This window comes from Dasypus novemcinctus, chromosome 2 (assembly GCF_030445035.2).
Source record: "Dasypus novemcinctus isolate mDasNov1 chromosome 2, mDasNov1.1.hap2, whole genome shotgun sequence".
NCBI lineage: Eukaryota > Metazoa > Chordata > Mammalia > Cingulata > Dasypodidae > Dasypus > Dasypus novemcinctus.
Genome location: NC_080674.1, coordinates 40,359,802 through 40,383,510, shown reverse-complemented (window position 1 = coordinate 40,383,510; position 23,709 = coordinate 40,359,802). Strand labels below are relative to the sequence as shown.

Here is a 23,709-nt window from a genome sequence, read left to right as displayed (position 1 = left end):
TTTTAGGGCTTTCTGCCCTTACTCCCTTGGTGGTTGTGCAGTAGGAGCCAAGGTTGTAATTGGTGCTATAAGCTGTGGAGGTTCAAGCTGCCCTCATTGCGCCAGGGACCAATGAAGCTTCTCCCAACTTTCTCCTTTGCCAGGGGTAGGGACAGAGTCACAGCTGTGTGAAATAATCCAAGTTGTCCAAGACTAGACTGTAGTAGGCCAGAGAGACTGATGAAGCTTCACCCCCCCTTTCTCCCCTGTCCGGGGTGGGGATGGAGCTGCAGGTATGGGCAGCAATCTATGCAGTGCGGGTTCAAGATGACCGCACTTGCCCCAGTAGACTTCCGGTTTTCAATCTGTGCCAATGAAAGGTACCCGCAGTTACCTGGATAGACTGGTGCACGGCCTGCCAGCCTTCTCCGTGCCAGAGGTGGGGCTGAAGCCTAGTTTAGGGCTGCAGGCTGATCTGAGTGAAAGAAACTGGTTCCTACTGTCACTGTGATCTTCGGTCAGCCCGGCTTCCCCTCATGCTGGGGGTGGAGCCAAAATGGCGGCCACTGGCCTCTTTCGGAATAGGGCAGATTCACACCCCAGCTGTTCCCAGGGTTATATCTTAGCCAGCCGAGTCTACCAGTCATTAGCTGAAATTGGCAGCCAACCATCTCCTCCCCTGTTTTTGGCAAATGGAGCTTCCAATTTCCAGCCACAGAATAGCTCCTGAGGTGGCTTGTACGGCCAGAGTAGAATGATCACTGGCCTTTGGGGCTTGGCTGGCAATTACCCAGAGAGGCTGGCGCAGGTCCCCACAGCTTTCTCCCTGCCAGAGGTGGCACTGGGGCCTTGGTTAGAGCTGCAATCTGATCTGGAAGTAAAGAAACTGGTCCCCCCCAGCACTGTGATTTTCAGTCCTTCCCTTCGTGCCTGGCACAGAGTTAACATGGCGGCTTCTGGCCTCTTTCTGACTTGGACAAGCTTAAACTTTAGCTGTTCTCAGGTTTATACTTTAGCCTGCTGAAATTACTCATCAGTAGCTGAAGTTGATGCCCAACTGTCTCTTCCTTTCCCGTTTTTGGGAAGCGGAGCTTTCAATTCCAGCCGCGGAACAGCTCCCGAGTAGGCTTGTGCCTCTGGTGGAGGATGAGCACTGGCCTCCGGGGTGTGGAGTGCTCTACTTACGAGTCTCCTCTGCAGATGGGCAGCCTCCTTCTTCCATTCCTTCAAGGGTGTTGCAGGATGCTCTTCTGGCCTCCTGGAGCCCCCAAACAGGTGCTTCAGCTAGCTCCAGAGAGCTCTGGGTGTTTGTTAGCTGCCTTGTAGCGGGAGCTGACTCTAGGAGTGCCTTACTCTGTTGCCATCCTGCTGGGAGTCTCTAACCCCCTTACTTCTTAATTCTCAATATGGTATTGCCAGTTGTCCCAGTGGTACCCTTTTATAGCAAATTTTCCTTGCTGGTACCTTATAAAGTTCAAGATACTGGTTTGCATTTGGTTGTTATGTCTTATTAATCTTTAATCTGAAACAACCCCTGAGCATTTGTTTGTCATGACGTTAACATTTTTAAGGAGTAGTGGTCCATTATTTTGTAGAAGTTCCCTCAATTTGTATTTGTCTCTTTGTGAATAGAGTCAGGATGCACATTTTGGCTGGAATACTATATAGGCATACCTTGGAGATATTGTGAATTCAGTTCTAGAACACAAGAAAGAATATCACAATAAAGTCATATGAATTTTGTGGTTTCCGAGTGCATATGAAAGTTATGTTTATACTATACTGTAGATAGAAGTATGTAATAGCATTATGTCTAAAAAAACCCAATGTACACACCTTAATTAAAAATACTTCATTGCTGAAAAATGCTCATATCTGAGCCTTCAGTGAGTCAGAATCTTTTTGCTGGTGGAGGGCCTTGCCTTGATGTTGATGGCTGCTGACAGCTCAGGGTGGTGGTTATTGAAGGTTGAGATGGATGTGGCAATTTCTTAAAATGACAACAATGAAGTTTCCCACATCAATTGACTCTTTATTTCACAAAAGATTTCTCTGTAGCATGTGATGCTGTTTGATAGCATTTTACCCACAGTAGAACTTCTTTCAAAATTGGAGTCAATTCTGTCAAGCCCTGCTGCTGCTTTATCAATTAAGTTTATGTAATATTCTAAATACTTCATTTTCATTTCAACAGTGTTCACAGCTTCTTCACCAGGTGTATTAGTCAGGCAAAGGGGTGCTAATGCAAAGTACCAGAAATTGTTGACTTTTATAAAGGGTATTTATTTTGGGTAAAAGCTTAGAGTTCCAAGGCCCTAGCAAACTCTGTTGCGTGTTAAAACAAGATGGTGAGCAATGTCTGCGAGGGTTCAGCTTTCCTCCTCCTTTTAAGATCCCATGTGTCCAGTTTCTTTTGATCTCAGCTATAGGCTGGAGGGCTTTTTTTCTTCCGGGCTCATCTGCTCTGGTCTCTTCAGGTCAGCTGAAACCATCAGGTTCATCCCTCTTTCCCGGGCCTCTGCTGTGTCTGTGGAGCTGTCTCTCTTCTAATGTGTTCTTCCTCTTGTATCTCCTTCTGTCTCCTTGACTGAGTGTCTGTTTATATAGCCCACCAAGGGGCCAGGGACTCAACTCCGAGTTGCCCTAATGATGTTGTCAAATCAAAGCCCTAATCTTGATTTAATAAAGTAAAAGTGAAACCTCTGATTTTAATACAATCAAAGGGGTATCACGCCCAGAGGAACAGACCAGTTTACAAAAATAATCAATATCTCATGTTGGAATTCATAAATAATGTCAAACTGCTACACTCCACGTTCTGAATTCCAAAAAGATATTGAAATATTTAAAATAAAAAAACCTTAAATCAGTAAAACGCTAAGTACAAAATCATGTTACGATCAGTGTATAGAAATACCGTTTGTCTTGGGGCAAAGTCCCATCTGGTTATAGACCTCTGAAACTTACAAAACAATTTATCTGCTTCCAGTATACAAAGGGACGGACAAAGATAAACATTTGCATTAGCATAAGGAGAATTTTGGAGGGAGACATGAGTCACTGGCCCCTGACATTTCCAAAAACCTGTGGAACATACTTTATATTAGGTTTCAAAGTCTGAGAGTCATTCTCATGATGATAGTTTCTTCTCCCTGGGGTCTAATGGAGACCCACCCTTTCCACTGTCTTGCCCAACAGCCATTTTCTTGGTTCCACCCTCATCAAGTATCTGGGTGGCGACCGAGCTCCAGATCTCTCCCTCCAAGAACATTGGGGTGATGGCCACATTTACCCAGTCTCTGGGATAGAGTCCCTTTGGTACAGTGAGGTGGAGGCAACATTCTTCCTAATCTCTGGCATACAGGCCCAACCCTCTCAGAACAATGAATTGGAGTCTGGGCCTTCCCTAATCTATGGGGGACAAGCCCACCCCTCTCAGACCTATGGGGTGTTGACCTCACTCTCTCCACCCCTTGGGGAGTGTGCTCCACCCTTTCTGTAGCCTGGTGCAGTGAAACTGTCCATGGACAGCGGGCTGGAACATCCACCCTCTTAAAATGCTGGGGCAAACTCACACTCTCTGTATACATGGGTGGGGTTCCTCTTTTGGCCCATGGAGATGTCTTAATTCCAGACCTCATCTTCCATTAGTTTTCCTCTTAAAGCAGTTTTCCCTTTCATCTCTCCCCTCCTTGTCCCTTTTAGTCCAGGTTGAAAGTGTTTTGTTCATACAGCTTTCTCAGAGAGCTTGTTGGTTTAGCTTGTAGGAAACAGGGGTCCAAGCCATCAAACAGTAAACCTTTCCACAAGTCTTTCTTAAATAACTGCATTTTCAACCCTGATTTGCAAGTTCTAAGTTTAGTTAATTTCTCAAATGAGGCACTAGAGTCTGGAGGCTTGATTTCCAGAGACTTGGAATTCCCCTATTTAGTTTCTGTTTTCTTTGAGCCCAACAATTCAGTTATCAGCTTATCTTTTACCTCTAACATTTTGCTATAAAATGCTAGGCTGCATTTTCCACATTTAGTTTGGAAATCTCCTTGGCTGAAGTGTCCAAGCTCATGGTTTTCAAATTCTGCCTTCCATACAAGATCAGGAGTCAATCTTGCTGAGTTCTCTGTGACTTTATTTTTTTTATTTTTTAGAATTTTTTTTTTAAAAGATGTATTTTTTATTTATTTCTCTCCTCTTCCCCCCTCCCCCCAGTTCACATCCAGAGAAGCGTGATGTTTGCCCCCCGTTGGTTAAAATGTTTTCCCTTTTCTCCACTGTATTAGTATTTTTTCTTGCTTAATAGGGAGATTGGTTATGTAAATACCTTGTTCTTCATCAGAAACCTCTCTCTTCTTGCCAAATTTAGCATCTTTTGATGATTTTTGTCTGAATCAGTTTTTACTATGATGATTGCAAAATGTTTTTTTTTTAATGAATGTACCAGGATTGAACCCAGGACCTTGTACATGGGAAGCAAGAACTCAACCACTGAGCTACATCCACTCCCCAATGAGAGTTGTTTTTTTCATTTGTTTGTTTTTGGGAGGTACTGGAGATCAAACCCAGGACCTTGTACATGGGAAGCAGGTGCCTAATCACTTGAGCTACATCTGCTCCCCTTAAGATGTTTTTTTTCTTAAAGATTTATTTTTTCTCTCCCCTCCCCCCATCCGCTCTCTGTGTCCATTCGCTGTTTGTGTTCTTCTGTGTCTGCTTGTCAGTGACACTGGAAATCTGTGTCTCTTTTTTGTTGCATCATCTTGCTGCGTAGGCTCTCCGTGTATGTGGCTCCACACCTGGGCAGGCTGTGCTTTTTTTATCACATGGGGTGGCTCTCCTTACGGGCACGTTCCTTGCACGTGGGGCTCCCCTATGCAGGGGACACCCGTGCATGGCACGGCACTCCTTGCATGCATCAGCACTGTGTGTGGGCCCGCTCACCACACAGGTCAGGAGGCCCTGGGTTTGAACCCTGGACCTCCCATGTGGTAGGTGGACACTATCAGTTGAGCCAAATCTGCTTCCCTCAAAATGTTTTTTAACTCTACTGCCATATCAGTTTGTGCTCATTTATTCTTTCTTTAGTAGGTTGTAACTCATTACTCATTTTATTCGTTCTGTGGGTACACTTTTATGCTGATTCCTGTTACTATTAGACATGCCTCCCTCATTTATTTACTTGTTTGGAACAAGATGTTCCAGGCCTGTCTGGTTCCTTCCCTATCCCAGCCCCGAAATCAGCTGTTTTTCCTAGGAATCCTGGTTCCTCTTGGTGAGGAATGGTATTAGAAATGAAGATTTGCACACTAAGCCTTATTGCTACTGAAGTATCATTGCTTCTAGGCCCTTTTTAGTGAACAAAACTAGAATCATGAGTTTTTATACTGATACCTCTAAATCTACTACATCCACTCAGGGTTCTTCCTGACTTTTCCCCACTTCATAATTGTATCCACTTTCTTTTACAGTGAGAATGCTGATTCCCATTTACTTTGGTATATACGCTCATTTGCACAATCACACGATACATACAAAATGGCTTCAGAATTTCTATACCCATCAGAGACCAAGAAAGGTCTTCATATATTACGTTTGGTTGTTATTTCTCTTAACTCTTAATATATAACAGTTTCCCATGGAAAGTGGTTGTGGCTTCACTGATAGAGCATCCGCCTACCATATGGAGGGTCCAGGGTTCGTAACCCAGGGCCTCCTGACCCATGTGGTGAGCTGGCCCACGTGCAGTGCTGCCGCATGCAAGGAGTGCTGTGCCATGCAGGGGTGTTCCCTGCATAGGGGTGCCCCACGCACAAGGAGTGCCCCCTGCAAGGAGAGCTGCCCTGCATGAAGAAAGTGCAGCCCTCCCAGGAGTGGCGCCACACACACGGAGAGGTGATGCAGCAATATCACGCAACAAAAAAAGCGACACAGTTTCCTGATGCTGCATGACAAGAATGCAAGCAGATACAGAAGAACACACAGTGAGTGGACACAGAGAGCAGACAATGAGGGGGAAAGGGGAGAGAAATAAATAAAAATAAATCTTTTAAAAACAAAAACAAAAACAAAGCTTCCCTTCTATTTATTTATTTACTTATTTGGAGGTACTGGGGATTGAGCCCAGGGCCTCATATGTGAGAGGCAGGTGGTCAACCACTGAGCCACATCCGTTCCCCTTTATTTATTTATTTATTAATTTTTAAAAAAGATTTATTTTTTATTTATTTCTCGCCCCTCTCCCCCTGCCCCTCCCCTCCAGTTGTCTACTCTCTGTGTCTATTTGCTGTGTGTTCTTCCATGACTGCTTCTATCCTTATCAGCGGCACCGGGAATCTGTGTTTCTTTTTGTTGTGTCATCTTGTGTCAGCTCTCCGTGTGTGCGGTGCCATTCTTGGGCAGGCTGCACTTTCTTTCGTGCTGGGTGGCTTTCCTTATGGGGCGCACTCCTTGCGTGTGGGGTTCCCCTACGTGGGGGACACTCCTGCATGGCAGGGCGCTCCTTGTGCGCATCAGCACTACGCATGGCCCAGCTCCACATGGGTCAAGGAGGCCTGGGGTTTAAACCACTGTGGTAGGCGGACATTCTATCCATTGGACCAAGTTTGCTTCCCTCTTTATTTTTTAATACCATTTATTTGTTGAAGAAACTGTGAAACTGTGGAATTCCTCACATTATAGATTTGGTTGATACTGGTGTATTTAAAATGCTCCTTCATTCTCTTTATTTCCTGTAAACTAATGGTTAGATTTAGAGATAGATTCAGATTCAGTTTTTAATTTTTTATGTTTGTAAGAATATTTCATATGTGGCTCTGTTTACTTTCTAGTAAAATACAATGTCTTATCAGGAAGAATATAATTTGTATTTTCTCATTGTTAGTAATGTTACTATTGATTAGTGGGTTCGGGGCATGTCAGTCCATCTACTTATAAAGTTCTCCATCTACTTTCACCTGATAGGTTTAGCAAACCACTGATACTGTTTATTAGATCAGTTATTTTATTAGGGGCTGCAAAATGATGCGTTTCTAGTTATATTATTTCTATTGCATTTGTTTAGCTTTTAAAATTTTTTGTTTTTAAAATTTTAATATATAATATTTCTATTGAATTTTAAAATTTTATAGTTATAAAAATAGTTTCAAAGGAAATTGTCATCCAGAATACCAGAATTCTGAGCAATTGGGAAGCATAAAATATCAGAATAGGTAGCATCTTAATAGGTCGTTGTGTGCTGCACTTGAGTAGTCTTTCTTTTAAAGGTTATTCTTAATATATTTTAAAAAGTCAGCTTTTTTTGTTAGAGATGGTATTAATCATACCAAACAAATTCAAAGTTTTTGTATTTCATAGACTAAATGTCATTAGTAAGATAGAACCTTTTTTTTTTTTCCGAAGGATGAGAAAATAAGGCTATGATTAAATATAGTCCAGGCCAATGACCACATCAATACTTCACAATTTTTAAAAGCTTTAAAAAGAAAATTAATTTGAAACAATCACAAATATACAGGGAAGTTGCAAGTATAGTACAAAGAACTCATGAACCATTTTAAAGTAAATTGAGAAATTGATGTCCCTTTACCCCTGAAATTATTTTAGAGTTCATATTCTATAAACAAGGGCATTCTCCTTCATAACTGCAGGACAGCTATTAAAATTGTAAAATAAACATTAGTACCTTGCAACTATCTAATCTTTAGTTTCTCTTCCTACTCATGTTTTGCCGGTTGTCCGATATTTTCCTTTATGCCAAAAAGATAAAGTTCGCAACTAGTCATTTGTTCAGTTGTCAGTTCTTCAGTTTGGGACCAGTCCTTCCTTGATTCTCATGACCTTGACATTTTGAAGGTTGCAGATCAGTGATTTGGTAGAATGTTCCTCAGTCTGGGTTTGTCTGGTATTTCCTTATGATTCAGTTCAGGTTATATATCTATAGCATATGTATCACAGAAGTGGTGCTATGTTCTCATTTCACCTAACAGGTGGCACATGGGTTCCATTTGTCACATTTCTGATGATGTTTACCATAACCACTTGATTAAAACGGAGTTTGCTCAGATTCTTCACTGTAAAGTTATTCTTTTTCCCTCTGTAATTTATAATTGGTATTTTATTGAAACCAATTCTCATAAAACATTCAATTTATTTATGTATCATTGTACAGATTCACAGTTTTCTATTATATTCCTTGGATTATTATATATTACTATAATTAATTTTGATGTTCAAAATATCCTCAGGTTGGACAATGAGATGCCATTCAGTATGGCTTCTGCATCTTCACCCTGCTTGGGCTCCAATAAACGCTAATACTGCTTAAACATCCTCTTTACCTTCCTTGAGCTCTGGGATCCTACATGGGACCATACTTCCATGATTATACTCTCCTTATCCTGCTCCAGATCTGACTCCCCATGCTGGACTACAGCCACCCATGTAACATCCTTTTCATCGTCCTTGGGCTCTGATACACTGTTCTTGGCCTCTGCTACAGCCTGCATGGGGGCTTGCCGGGCATCTCTCACTATCTGTTGTCTCAGGACTTTATTTTTTTTTTTTCTAACTTTTTATTGTAGTAAACATATAAACAATTTTAAATTTTCACATTTTAATCATTTTCTTTTTCTATTGGGCACTTAAAATTTGTTTAGTGCTTCTAAAGCAGTGCATTTTTTGTGTTATTTATTAATCATTTTCAAGTGCACAATTCAGTGGTATTAATTACCATTGTGCTACCATTACCAACATTCATTACTCAAACTTTCTCATCACCTCAAATAGAAACTCTGTACCCATTAAGCAATAATTCTTCCCCCTCCCCCACCTAGCTGTAGGTAACCAGTAATATACTTTCTATCTTTATGAATTTGCTTATTCTAGGAATTTCATATAAATGAGATCATATAATATTTGTCCTTGTTGTTGTTATAATTTACAGTTTCTCGTGACTTTTTTATAAATTGGTCAAGTGGTTATCTTGATAACCATGGAGATAAGATTAGAAGTTTTGACATCAACAAGCATCAGGCAGAAAAAACCCTGGCCACGAGTCTCCTGGTTGGGACAGGTAGGTTTTTATTTATTATATAATCCTGTTTGAATACATATTAATATGTATTTTGCCTCCAAGATCTAAAAATGTTAAATGGCTTTAAAGAAGGGTTGAGGTGGCATATATCAAAAGGGAACATTTAATCTCCAGAACTCCTCCCTATCAGCTGTCTGTGAAATATTTCCTCCCACTGTGGTTTCTATGAGTATGTTTTAAAGTGTCCCTTAGAGCTAGAATAGAAGAGATGCACCACAATACAATAACAATACAGAATGCCATTTAAAAGATATAGGAAAGATATCCTCACCTTAGGGAAATTGGGCAAACCTGTAAAATCCTTTTACAATTTATAATGACTATTAAAATAAAAAAATAAAACACTCATATTTCCTGGAGGAATTATACCATTAATTCACTTCTAGAACAGTTGCTGGGACTCACTTCCAAAATTTCTGATTTAGTAGACCTGGAGGGAAGTTGGAGAATTTGCATTTCTAATAGGTTCAAAGATGTTGCTGATGCTACTGGTTCAGGTGGCTGACCTTTGAAAACCACTGTCCTAGACTACATGAAAACAGGTTAATTCAAAACAACATTTTTCTAGATAATAAAAAATGATCAGAGTCAGAGGTTTATTAATTTTAGAATCCATTGTTTTTAATCTAATTAAATAATTTAAGAAGTTTCCTATACTGCTGTTAAAATTGATGAAATGAAACAGACAACTTTGACTAACAGAAATGGAAGGCACCTCCGTAATTTTATTTTATTTAAATTTTAAATTCTAAATTTTAAATTTTTAAAAAAAGCTATTTAGATTACATAAATGTTATATAATTTTATATTTCAAAGAAATTTAAATGCAACCATTAGATAATCTTACCTAGTAATTCTAAGAAGAGGTATTTTAAAATAGAATGGAAAATCTTTAGGTCTCTTTAGGGTAAAAGCCTTAATTAATGTTCACTTTATGATTTGTGGTATAAATGCATAATCTTTTAAAATGTCACTTTGTTTTCCTTTCTGAAATAATTTACTTAGACAGAAGATTGAGTTGACTTTTGGCACCTTCTGCCATATTTCTTCCCTTAGGAAAATGAAGCTGTTTTTCTTCTGGATGATAAATTCATAAATGAAATTAATTTGCTATCAGGAAGGACAAAGAAGAAAATTCCTAGTCTGCAGCCTTTGTTGAAGGATGTTATTACCTTAACAACATCCAATAATGGTAAAATAGTACTGATATTTTCAAATGAATATTTAACTGTACTTTTTAATAATTTGGGAAATAGATTATGGGAAGTAGTAGATTATAAGTATTGCATTTCTTTTTTGGAAACAGATGCCTGGTTGGCTGGAATACTCTCTACAGGGGAGATTTTTCTTTGGAACAAAGATCAGGATTGTTTGAAAACCATACAAGCACCTGAAGAAGCTAAGGAAATTATTAAACTTGCAGTAGGTGGGAATTTTTTTAATTTTAAAAATTGGTTTTACTTGATAAATAGGAAAAAAGGATGAAACATTTTGTTACTATTTTTGAAATGTATCTGTATATATTAATTTATATGTAACTATACTTATATACATATATGTACACGTATTTTTTTGGTGGTATTTGTAATATCTAGATTCAGCTTGTAGAAGAAAAGTCTGGGATCACTAACCTATCTGTTTAATGATGGGTTCCTAATAGTCTAATAATAAGTGCTTTATACATGTTACTAATATTTGCACTTTTAATTTATTGCCAGTGCCTTAGTTTTAACAACCTGATTGTTTCTTAGGTGCATTATGTGCTTTCTGGGGAGAATTCAGACATCAGAGGTTTTAATTACTTTTGTTTTTATTTTAGCAAACTCTTTGAGACTATACTTATATATGTCTGGAAATGGGAAAAGAGTTCTACTTACAACTTCTTCTGGATGCATATTTCTTTGGGAGTATTTGGAATGCAAGAATATCGTATCTTCTAAAAGCCCTTCACTTGGGGGCCAGTGGTCCCACATCATACCTGAAGAAGCAGTACTTTTGCCTTCCACTGAAGATAAAGAAGCTGTAGTGGATGCTATTTTTGTAAAAAATGAGGTAAATTCTAAATCGACAGGATGTTATAAAAGTTGCTGTTCTAATAACTCTTAGAACAGCATTAGCTGTGAAGTTATTTCACTGAATGTGTAAGATACAGCTATATCTTTCTAGTCATCATTAATTGTCAGTAATTGTGAATTATATGGAAAATATATTTTTATGTTTCTTGGTTATATTTTTTAGATGTTTTTCAAAAGTGTTTTGAATTTAGAGCTTCTTTTCTCTTTACCTGGCTTTAAAATATAACTTGTTTTTTAATTTAACAAGCTAGAAATAATGGTAGGAAGTAAGGTATTTAATTACCAAGAAATAAGTCATTCAGTAGTTAGAAAACATTTAAATGGCTTTATGTACTCTGGATGGACTGAGATTTTATTACCCAATCCACTTGTTAGAAACTGTATTTTGAAATTTTATTGTTCTACTCGTCCTCTCCATAAGAGTGGTGCTCTAAATAATATATAACTATAAAAGAAAAGAAAAATAAATATGTAAGAATATTTCCAATTATATCCACAGTGAATAGCAGTATTTTCTTATGGAAGTGAAATACAACCTGATTTCCCATTTGGGACATACTTCTGGCTCAGAATAAAAGTACTTAATCTTTAACTTAATGTTAAGAATAAAAACAAAACCAGAATTGCAATATTTTTTATTCATTTTATTTATGATGATAAAGATATTTATGTTATATATATCTTGACTTATTTTCTAATTAATTATATTAGTATGCTAAAGTATTTTAAATTTATCTACAGTTATTTGGAGACTGCTGCTTGTGTTCATTTACTTTTTATTCTGGGGAATGCCTGAAGTTAACATTTCTGGCAATTCGGTGGCATGAGAATGCATATACACCTGTAAGGTGAGGTAGATGTTCCTTCCTTCCTTAATTCCTATCCCTTTGAAAGTGCTATTAATGTTTGGCCCATATATACATAATAAGTTGATAAATGTTACTGTGAATTTCAGTTTTTGAGGTTTTACAAATCCTTTCTTCCCATAATTATTGCTCTATTTCTTCAGCTTTTATTTCTGATTGTTTAATCTAGAAGGTATTCTTTTTGTTTTGATTCTCTTCTTGGAAATGAGAACACGCAAAATATCAGGCAGTATGAAGCCATTCTGGTCTTAAGACTATAAAAATATATATTATGAAAAATCCAGTTGAAATTTAAAAGGAGTATAATTTATTTGAACTTAATCACTCTTGTACCTTTTATATGCATGAGTGCTTTTTAATTAAAAATAGCTTTATTGAAGAGTGGGTGTAGCTCAGTGGTTGAGCACCTGTTTTGCATGTACAAGGTCCCAGGTTCAATCCCTGATACCTCTTAAAAAAAAAGCTTTATTTTAAGAAGATCAATAAAATAGGGGAAAAAAAAGCATTAAATACATATAATGCTTTAGGGTAATTTAATAAAATATTGTCATTTTGGGTTGTTTTTGTGCTTATTTTCTTTATTTTTTTATCCTAAAAATATTTTATTGAGGTACAATTTACATAAAGTAAAATGAACAAATCTTAAAAGTACAACTAGATGGTTTTGATATGTACACCTCTGTAACCATCACTTAGAACAAATATAAAACATTGTGACCACCCCAAAAAGTTTCCTTTTCTGTATCTTTTTAATTCCTGTAAAAATGTTTGCTATTTTTGTGGAAATATGTGTATCTAAACCTTTAGTAGAAACAGGTGTACCTGGGAATGGCTAGGAAACATGGCACTAACTTTTTATTTTGACATACTTTCAAACTTACAAGACAAATACAAAAATAATACAGACTCCATACAGAGCACTGCAACATGTCCCTATCCCTCAGATATCCAGATTCACCAATTTTAACATTTTGCCACATTTTATCTATCTGTCCGTCTATCTGTCTGTTGGTCAGTCCATTTTCTGAATACTTGAGTATAGGTTGTATGCATCATGCTCCTTGAACAATTAATGCCTTCAGCTTTTATCTGTGAATGTCTTAATCTCTCCCTCATTTTTTTAAAGCAGTTTTTTTTAAGACGTATATTCACATGCCATACAATCCATCTAAAGTATACAATCAGTGGCTTTTAGTATGATCACAGAGTTGTGCATTCATCACCACAATTAATTTTAGAACATTTTCATTACTCCAAATAGAAAAATTCCAATCACTTTGAATCCCGCTATCCTTCCCCATCTGTACATGACCACTAATCTAATTCTGCCTCTATAAGTTTATTTATAATTTTATTTTATATATATGGAGTCAAACAATACATAGTACTTTGTGTCTGGCTTCTTTTACATAGCATAATTTTTAAAATTATTGTAATTTTTTTAAATTACAGAAGTTGTAAATTTATAGAAATCTCCTTTATTTTTTTCCTCTCCCTCTTTTTTTTAATCCTCCTCCCCTCCCCCCCGTGCCTTCTTTTGCATGCTGTCTGCTTTTTGTGTCCATTCGCTGTGCATTCTTTTGTGTCTATTTATTTATTTGATTTTCCCTCCCCCCTTGTGGCTTGCTTGCTGTCTTCTCTCTGTGTCCATTTGCTGTGCGCTCTTCTGTGTTTTTGCTTATCTCCCTTTTTTGTTGTGTCACCTTGCTGAGTCGACTCTCTGTGGAGCTTGCAGGCCGGGCAGCGCTCTGCGGCATCTGTGGGTGAGCCTGCCTTCACAAGCAGGTCCTTGGACATGAACCCAGGGCCTCCCATGTGGTAGACAGAAGCCCAAGTGATTGAGCCACAGCCACTTCCCTCTCCCTCATTTTTGAAAGGTGGTTTTGCTGAATATTCTTCGTTAGTAGTATACAGTTCTTCTTTTTTCACCAGGAGGCCTCAGGGATCGAACCCAGGTCCTCCCATATGGTAAGCAGAAGCTCTATCACTTGAGCCACATCCGCTTCCCAATAGACTTTTCTTGATTAGATGCTTACTCTAGTATTGCAGTCCTTTAACTCTTTTCTGGAGCTTTGAGAAAGATGTTTCTGTCAGTTTTTACTGATTATTTAAAGCTTCTGTTGGGGTATGGAGCCTAAAATTACCTCACTCCACCATCTTGTGATCCCTTTAATTTGTTATTAATGAGCTATTTATTGTAAAAGTTGCTGTGCTTCCTATTTTCACTTATGTCATTACTTTCTCAGCTCATTGCCATACCGTGTTCATTGGGCACAGCGAGACTGTTTTCTGTGCAGTCTAATTCCTAAATGTGAATCAGTTAAATCAAGAGGAGCTCTAATTTCTGCTTTTTCAAGAGATGGCCTTACCCTGGCAGTAGCTCTTAATCAGAGAGACCCAAAGGTCAGTAAATGTAGTCTATCTTGGAAAGTGGTATTATGAAAAAGAGTTTAGTTCGGTTTTGAGATGTTTTCCCCTGACGATCCTTTTTGTTTTTGAATACCATTTTATGTTCTCTAATTGGTATTTACTAATCTTACTTAACATTATGAATTGGTAAAGTTATCTAAATTATCTGGTGTAATTTTCGAAACTTGGTGTCAGTGTGAAGGGAAGAGATGAGGAAATGAGGAAAGAAGAGCAAGATGGTAACTAATGTTCTTAAGGAACAGGGTAAACAGGGGGAGGCTACTAAGTTGTCAGTTTTACCTTGCCATTTGCGAAAGAGCCCCTAGGTAATTTATTGCTATAATAGTAGGTGTCGGGGTGCCCAGAATTATAAGTAATGATAAAAGTAGGATCCTTTTAATAGTTTTGCTGTCTTTTCCCTCTCTTTCTAGGCAACTCAGGTATTATTTGTAAACACAATGAATTTTGTTACCCTCTGTGGTAGCCTTAAAGGATGTAGTAACAAGAATCCTGTGGTTCCAGCTACACTTATCAGGTAAGAACTCTCGTATTTCTCAATAGCGTTTTGTTTTTTCTTTTCCAATAGTTTAATACGTTTAAGCCTTAGATATTTCAATTACTATAATTTATATAGATAATACAACTTACCTTCAGCATTTGTGCTGGATAGGTTCTAAATATTGCTTTATATAAGGAAAACCTTAAATACTTTTAAAGGAGGTTCTGGTGGATGGAAGATACATGAACAAATTTTCTTTTCTCTTTAAATTTTTTCTGTGTTTTCTTAGGAGTAGTGAATTCATGATTGTGTAGAGAAATATTGCATTTATTTAGAGAGGCTGAAATGAAAAAGCCTGAATTGGGAAGACCACTATTTTTTCAGGGACGCTGGGTGTTTTAAACAAAGTTGGTATCCTCCGCTTTTGAGTCAGATACAACATAGGAGATGATTTTTGATGTCATATTAGCTACTTTCAGGATCTAGGTGGGATTGTAGAGTGGGAGAATTCCTCTTGAGGCCTTCTTCTTCTTTTTCTGAATGCTTCTCCATGCTGCTCTGTTAATTTACAAATTTTGAAGTCTATCCATCCCTGCTTCTTCGTTTTTCTTTCTTTCCCCAAAAGTTCCTTTCTAAAAGTTTTACTCTTTTCAGTTCATTGATCTTTTTGATGCAGGGTATCTTTCATTTTCATGAGGAGCAATATTTTTTCTCATAAAGTGTTATAATTACCAGATAGATAGTTTAGGAGTAGTAACAATGATGGCTTTGGAAATGGGAACATCTGCTGCTTAGTAGAACTCTACCAAGCTGCAGAGAGGGCAAGTATGGCATTACCCTTGAAATCTTTCAGTAGATGTTGAATGTAGACTCCAATAGGATTAAAATTCATTTCAATTAAAACATGAGTGACTAAATAAATAGTTCAACTCTTTTAGGTAGTTTTTTCATTTTTTGAGTTGCTTATTAATTCAAATAAATTTCCAGTATATTGTATAGAGTAGATGTTTAGAAAGTAAAATGTGTGACATGTATAAAATAATTGCCTACTATCCTACTCTTTTGCCCTGATTCCCGCTAGGTACAGCCCATTATAATTGTAAAAGATATTGTAGAGAGACCTTCTAAAATGTTGCCTCTTGCTTTTCTAGGTCCTACTGGGTGGGTGATATCAGTTGGACACATGATAGCCTTCTTCTGGGTTGCATGTTAAAACGTGGCTCCCTGATTTTATTGACCTGCCAGGGTGAATTGCTAACGTTAATTACATTTGGTTGCTCGATAGAATTTGGACCAGCAGAATTTATTCCTCTTCATCCACTGATAACATATAGGTGAGACATTTGAATTGTTTTAATTTGTTTATAGAACTTTCTTTCTTTTGGTATTACTTTTTTTTTTTTTATAATTTCATTTTCTGATTGTCTTATTCTTTCTTTGAGTCTGTCATCTCATGATCTGTTTTTATTTATATAATAATTTCTTCTATTTCTTTCTGTGGCTTAATCCTGCTGAAAACTTGACATTGAGACTATGTAAGTATAAGTTACTTAAATACTCAATAGCAGTAGAAAATTGATATTGTTTCATATAAAAATTTAAAGGATATGGCATTTTTTTATTAGAATAGCACTCAGGTAAATTAATAATTCAAAATTTGAGAAATGGATGTGGCTCAAGCAGTTGGGGCTCCTGTTTACCATATAGGAGGTCCAGGGTTTGATGCCTAGGGCCTCCATGTGAAGGCAGGCTGGCCCGTGTGGTGAACTGGCTTATGTGGAGTGCCAGCCCACGTGGGAGTGCCGGCCACCATGGTGCAGCAAGATGATGCAACAAGAGACACTGAGGAGAGACAATAAGAAACTTAGAAGAACAGGGAGCTGAAGTGGTGCAAGAGAACAATTGCCTCTCTGCCACTCTGGAAGGTCCCAGGATTGGTTCCCAGAGCCAACTAATGAGAATACAAGCAGACACAGAAGAACACACAGCAAATGGACACAGAGAACAGACAGTGGGGGCGGGGTGGGGGGAAAGAAAAAAAAAATCTTAAGAAAAATTCAAAATTAACATGGCACATGGATATATCCACTGGCCAGAGCCGAGATTCAAAGCATGTACTGCTGGCCAAATTCACTTAAGAGAACCCACTCTCTACCCCCACCCCCACAGTACCCTCCCACTTTCAAGGGAGGAAGATGTCTATTTTTCTTTCAGTTGACTGCAGTGAGCCATAGGTTTTATCCAGGCTGTCCATCTTGTAGGTGTGAGGTGGGTGCCGTTCCCATCTGCTGTGTAGGTTTATAACTCGTTGTCATTTAGGGTTCTTTGTCTCTCTGTCTCTTGCCCTTCTCTGAGTTGCCCATCACTGTTCTGGTCTGCTAACCCCCAAAGCCGGTCCCTCAGACAGCTTTTTCCCCTTTCTCCATTGTTTCTGTGAGAGAGTTGAGCCGTGCCTCTTGCTTTGATGCCATCTTCCTAGAAGTCAGTCATTATTTTTTAATGGTTCTATAGATTTCTTTAGTGTGGACATTCTATAAGTAACCAATTTTCTCTTGGCCATTTTACTAGTAAAATCTGTATTTGAATTATTTCTTAACCAAACAAAAATAACTGATTTTGATGATTTGTCTATCTTAATTATAAGCTCCCAGTTAATAAGTAGTAATATTGAGAAATCAGAAGCAAGTATACCATAATAACAATAAATAAGTACATTATTAAAAGCTCATCACATTTAGTTCCTTGTATCTTGCTGAATGGTAGCAAGGCCATTATTTTCCACATTTATGTCTCTGGTTCTCTAAGTATATTAAGTTATGCCATCTGTTAAGCCTTCTGTTATGCCTTCACTCATGCATGTCATGAGAGGAGTTGATGATTTGAATAGAAACCACAACATATACTTTCATAGTTTAAAAATATGCTAGTACTTCTACCATTGTAATTAACAGAGGGCATGATTGAAGGAGAGCAATCTTAAGAGAGGAGAAAAAGCCATACATCCTGGCTTATGCCTCTTGTCTCAGTGTAATCATTGGCAGTGTCCCTTTTCACTTTCAAAAGTGCTCTGGTTTGGATAATAAATTATGTAGTTACCCTACTTATGTTGTTCTATCTATTGCCCTCTGCTTTTCTTTTTGTTCACAGAAGCCAGTATATGCTATGCTTATGTCTTTTTCAATTCTAACTTTAAGGAATATGCTAAGTACTGACTAACATTTAGGAATTCCGATAGAAAAACATCTAATGCCAGTGATTATGGTCTTACTCCAGAAATCTGGGATTAAAAACAACTATTTGGGGATGATTAGAAGATTTGTAAGAACAAATAATGCTCCTCAATAAAAGATTAATTGCTCAAACAAATTCAATCTTATACTGAAAATTTTACTAAGTGCCATCCTCTCTAAATGCTCTTCTCAGTTTCATTTCTTTCTTTTCCTTATTAACAAGTATATTCATATAGCTCATACCTGTATTACTATTAGAATATTTAAATATATAGTAAGAAGGAAAGGTAACCATTTAACTCTAGCCATTTAATAGTAAAAATGAACTCTTCAGTTCTTTTCTGAAATAGTTTGTATATAAATTAAAAATAAAATAGAGTACTACAATTTAGGGGAAAAATTAAAAACGTATAAACCTCTGTATTATCTAGTCTGTTTTATTATGTTTTCCTGACAGATATATACACATTTAATTTTTTCCGTTGTTTCATTTGCTTACTTTATCATCACTGTCACATTTAGTTATTTTTCTTTGAAATAATGATTGTTTCCTTTGATTTTTTTCTTTTACTGATTATTGAATTTTGATGTTTATTTGCTAGACCACAGCAGTTTCCATTTCAAGATTCAAATAATTCTGTAGATTCATCAGCTTCTGATAATGACCTTATGAGACAGAGGTTTTCTATAAAAGCACACTCACGGTTACCCTATCTCATTATTTCTGATGGATACATGGTCACAACCCTTCGATTTCTTGATAAACTGTCTCCATCAATGTTCATGAGATCACTTCTACTTGATTCAACCCAGAGGCTTGAAAAAACATACCAAAATGTGATATTATCATCTAAGGTATAGTGTTTTTTGTTATCATTGGTAAATAACTTTTTAAACTTGGCTTCTTACTCTTTTTACATTTAAAACTTTAGTGACAATAATTCCTTTGGATTGTTTACAGTTGTCTATAGAATTTTTAATTGCTTGTAATACAATTACTGATACAGTTTTGTTCTTGGAAATCTTTTATCTTCCCTTTTTTAGCCCAGAGGCAAAGAGCTAACTTTGCGATCACTGGATTCCCTAAGGTCTAGTTTGTTAAAACACCAAGGAAATGAAAGTTCAGCTGAGTCTACTCTCCCCAAATTCTTGCAGGCAGAAGAAACAATGGAGCTAAATGAAAAAAGAGCAGATTTGCAGGTACTTAGAAGCAGTGCTTTATTTACTTTGAATAACAGTTATTTATTTGGAAGTGGACGTGGCTCAACTGATAGAGCATCCGTCTACCATATGGAGGGTCCAGGGTTCGATCCCCAGGGCCTCCTGACCTGTGTGGTAAGCTGGCTTGTGCGCAGTGCTGCTGCTGCACGCAAGGAGTACTGCCCCATGCAGGGGCGTCCCGGCATAAGGGTGCCCTATGTGCAAGGAGTGTGCCCTGCAAGGAGAGCTGCACCATGTGAAAAAAGTGCAGCCTGCCGAGAAGTGGCACTGCACACACGGAGAGCTGACGCAGCAAGATTATGCAACAAAAAAAAGATACAGTTTCCCAGTGCTTCTAAATAATGCAAGTGGATATAGAAAAACACACAGCGAATGGACACAGAGAGCAGGGGGGAAGGAGAGAGAAATAAATGAAATAAATCTTTAAAAAGCACAAACAAAAAAACCCCACAATTATTTAATGACTTTATTCTGAGAAACAAATTTTGTTTTTCTATTGTTAAAGAGAGGAGAAATTTGAGAATACCAGTGATTCTCCTTAACAGGTATTGTGTTTTTTAAGTATAATTTTTTTCCCTCATTTTTAGGATTTTGAAGCAGAAGACACAGATGAAGGCAGACACATTCCAAACAACTCATTTCCCTTTTGGAACCAAAAAGTTGATCCATTATTTAGTAGTCTCAAGGAGGGAAGATTGGAATTTGCATCTATGTTTGATACGATACATGCAAAGGATGAGACTGAGAAGATAGGTGATGATACAGATAAAACCATTTTAGAACTGCATTCCATCCAAAAAAATCTCCTTGCAGCATGGAATATAGGAATTTCAAAAAATGTGACAGAAAAAAATTTAATGTTAAATTACACCATAGTTTGTATCACTCATTTTTTCTACATTCTTCAATTTGTAAAATGTCCTTTCCTCAAACTTGATCTTATTTTAAGCAGGAATCCAAGACATAATGCATGGCTGCTTTGTATCTTTAACCTTTTTCATCAGTGTTTATCAATCCAGTATTGGGACATGAGATACAAACAAGATGTGGGACATTTGGTAAAGCTGACCTCATATACTATAAAGCTTTTGCTAACTCAGCTCCATCAGGGTCAGTTATTCTCAGATAAGCTTTTAGCCTGTTTTTATTTACTCAGAATGGTAGCTGACAGTTTAAATGGTATATATAATCTTCAACCAGAAGTTATTTCAACATCAACTGATGGAAGTAGAACAGCAGCTCAAGACTCACTGGTGGCACCCATATTTCAAATGTTTCAATTCAGTGGTTCTCCGGACACGTGGTCTTGGAATTCCTCCTTTAGGACACATCCTCAAGTATTAAATCTTGTTCAACAGCCAGGCCACAGGTATGATTAATTACTGAAATATTACACCATCAGTAGAGTAGATTTTTCTCCTTTCCTTAAAAATTGAAATGTAACTCATATACCATAAAGGTAACCATTTAAAAGTATACATGCAATTTAGTGGTTAATTCCTGGATATTTTCATTAGCCCAGAAAGAAATCCTATAGCCATTAGCCCTCATCATTATAGATTTTATACTATTTAAAGATATTTTAGGATTTATGCCAAATATTTTACAAATGTTTATTAGTCTTGGGCAACCATGATATTATCAAAATAGTTTATGTAAGCACTATAGAAAAATGACCACAAATGCATTTATGGAGAATTTTTTAATATAGTATACATTTTTTGGTCATTGGACATTGCACTATATTTAAAACTGATCAGTTTGCTTATGTTATTACATCAGTGAAGAATATACTAAAAAAAATCAGGAAGGGGCTATACTCATCCTTAGTCTGAAATTTGGTTTTGATGGTTATCTAATTTTATGTGCAGATTGATTGTTCTCTGGAGAGTATTGTACAAAAAAACTTTATGGTATCAGACACAACTAAGGCGAAGAGTTCCTAAGGGTGACAGACAATTAGCTGAAAAGATGACACAAGAAGCATCCATTGTCACAGACCTGTTATGCCATGTACAAGCTAACTTACAGACTGCTGGAGATCATTTGAATCAATCCTTAGATCTTAAATCTATAAATGGTCAGTACCTTATAAACTATTTCTAACTTAATGAATAAGCAATATAGTTAATTGGGCTTTGATTTTAATAATTGGTTACAGTTGTTTTTCAAATTAATTTCTGGCAAAGGTGTATCTGCTAATATTAAAGTAAATTTTTTATCAAGGAATATAATTAACTATGACTAATAATTGATTAAAAACTTTTTAGGTGAAGAATGTTTTCTATTAGGATCATATGAAAAGTCTGTTCAGCTGTGGAAGAAAGCTCTACAAGAAACCCAAGAGAATGGTAAGGTAGTGGTAACAAATAATACTTGCAGTAATATTGATAGGAACATATTTTAGCTTCCTGCAGAACTTAAAAATAGTTCTAGATTTCAGAGTACTCACATTTTCCATATATTCAGAATTCATATCATAGGCTCCTTGAATATCAGAAATAGTGATTTAAAATTATTCTTAGTCATGGAAGCTTAAGCACCAAGAATATTTTCAGTTATCTATAGATGAGGTTCTTTCTTTCCTTTTTTGGTTAGTTATGGAACCTGTAGTTGATTGTTGATAGAGGAAAAAATCAGGAAATTTATATCAGAAATAAAATAATGTATTTTTTTCTTCGGAGGGACTGCAAATCTCTATATGAGAAACTTGATATCAAATATTTTACTACTTTCTAGAGACTTAGAGAAACACAGAGTTAAGATTCTCTGTCCTTTAGTAGTTCAACTTTAAAGATTTCCTGTGAGTTAGACTTGTTGGACTAAGTGTGGGCTACCTGGACTTTTCTGATAAGTAATTAGAGGTGTGGCTTTTACAAACTGGTGATAGCTTTGATGATTTAGGACTGAGGGTGGGGCTGGTAAAATAGAAATTCTCAGGTCGGAGCTAGCCCTGGTTGTAACTGGTATCGGGTCCGATTTGGCCAATTACTAAAATTTGTTTTCTGACTGCAGTGATTTAGTATGTTTCATTCATTTGTTTATTTAACCAGTATTTATTGAGTGTGTGCAGTACAGTATTAGCATTCGGGATACCTGAAATAAAACAATTTTACCCTCAAATTGCCTGCAGTCTGGGAGAGAGTGAGATTATGTAAACACTAGAACTTTTCTCTTTATGTTGTGTGGTAGGGTACTAGGAGAGAACAGAAGAGCGTGTTGCACAATCTGAGTCTGGAAGAAAACCACCTAGAGCAATTGGCATTTAAAATTAAATAGAGACTGTTCATTTAATATAGTGGGACTGTGTCACGTAATGTCTATATGTAATATTGGAGATGGACAGGGAGAGCTAAGGCTGGAGAGATAGGGAATAGATGAGGAAGGAAGATCTTATATGCATTGCTTAGGAATTAAGTTTTTATTTTGAATGTAGTGGGTTCAGTTAAGATACTTTATGTAGCAAAGGGATCTCTTTAATTATTTAGAAAAATCACTGACCCAGTATGGCAAGTCATTTGCAGGAGTAGGGATGTGGAAATGTGGGTTTTACCTAGAAGCAAGGAAAGTAGTCAGATGAGAAGGCCCTGAACCAAAGTAATTTCAAGGGTAATGGACAACAGAGGTCACAGTTGATGGATGTTTAGTGGGTTTGATCAATTGGACTTGTGACTGAGTAGATGTAGGGAATGAAGTCTAATGTAGTTCTTAGTTTTGGGGATTGTCCAACTGGATGAAGAAGAGTGACATAGTGGCATAGGAAGTTATAGAAAAGGAAGTGTTTTTATAATGAGCTCCATTATGGATATTTCATTTAATTTCATTTCCAGCTGTTTCTATAAGGAATGGCTTCTAGTCATGGAGAATGAATGTTATAGTGACTTCAACAAGAAAGAAGTTTATTTCTTTTTCTTTCTTTTAAAAGGAAGCCAGAGACTGACAGTCCCTGGCTAATTTGGTATTTTCCTTTATTTCATCAAGACCCAGGCTCTTTTACTTTTTCTGCTGTCATCCTTAACGCATCACTTCCCATCTTAAGGCCATTACTTGGGCTAAAATGGCTGCTGAAGTGCCAGCTGTCACATTCTTATTCTAGGTAGCAGAAAGGAGGAAGAAGGGAAAGGTAGGAAGGGTTGCATCTCCCAGCTGAGTTAGCTCTCTTTAAGCAGTTTTTCTGGAAGTTTTACACAATATTAGCGCTTAGTTCAGAACTTAGCTACGTTTTCATATGGTCATATCTAGTGAGAAATTGTGATCTTTGTGATCTGGGTGCACTGTAAACCCCAAATAGAATCAGAGCTCTCTAACTCAGGAAGAATGGATAAGGGGCAGACACTCAGACTAA

General features: G+C 37.1%; 1 protein-coding gene across 2 annotated transcripts in view; it reads left to right on the top strand.

Moving 5' to 3' along the window:
* The window catches only part of CPLANE1 (ciliogenesis and planar polarity effector complex subunit 1), a 174,408-nt gene that overhangs the window by 5,609 nt on the left and 145,090 nt on the right, over positions 1 to 23,709 (top strand). For both annotated transcript variants that reach the window (XM_058307927.2, XM_058307923.2), the window contains exons 2-14: positions 8,915 to 9,043; positions 10,121 to 10,256; positions 10,371 to 10,490; positions 10,884 to 11,116; positions 11,881 to 11,987; positions 14,252 to 14,408; positions 14,846 to 14,949; positions 16,065 to 16,247; positions 18,746 to 18,998; positions 19,188 to 19,343; positions 19,952 to 20,733; positions 21,236 to 21,444; positions 21,635 to 21,715. In XM_058307927.2, the coding sequence (XP_058163910.1) occupies positions 8,963 to 9,043; positions 10,121 to 10,256; positions 10,371 to 10,490; positions 10,884 to 11,116; positions 11,881 to 11,987; positions 14,252 to 14,408; positions 14,846 to 14,949; positions 16,065 to 16,247; positions 18,746 to 18,998; positions 19,188 to 19,343; positions 19,952 to 20,733; positions 21,236 to 21,444; positions 21,635 to 21,715 (2,602 nt within the window). In that variant the 5' untranslated portion in view covers positions 8,915 to 8,962. The remainder of the gene's footprint in view (positions 1 to 8,914; positions 9,044 to 10,120; positions 10,257 to 10,370; positions 10,491 to 10,883; positions 11,117 to 11,880; positions 11,988 to 14,251; positions 14,409 to 14,845; positions 14,950 to 16,064; positions 16,248 to 18,745; positions 18,999 to 19,187; positions 19,344 to 19,951; positions 20,734 to 21,235; positions 21,445 to 21,634; positions 21,716 to 23,709) is intronic.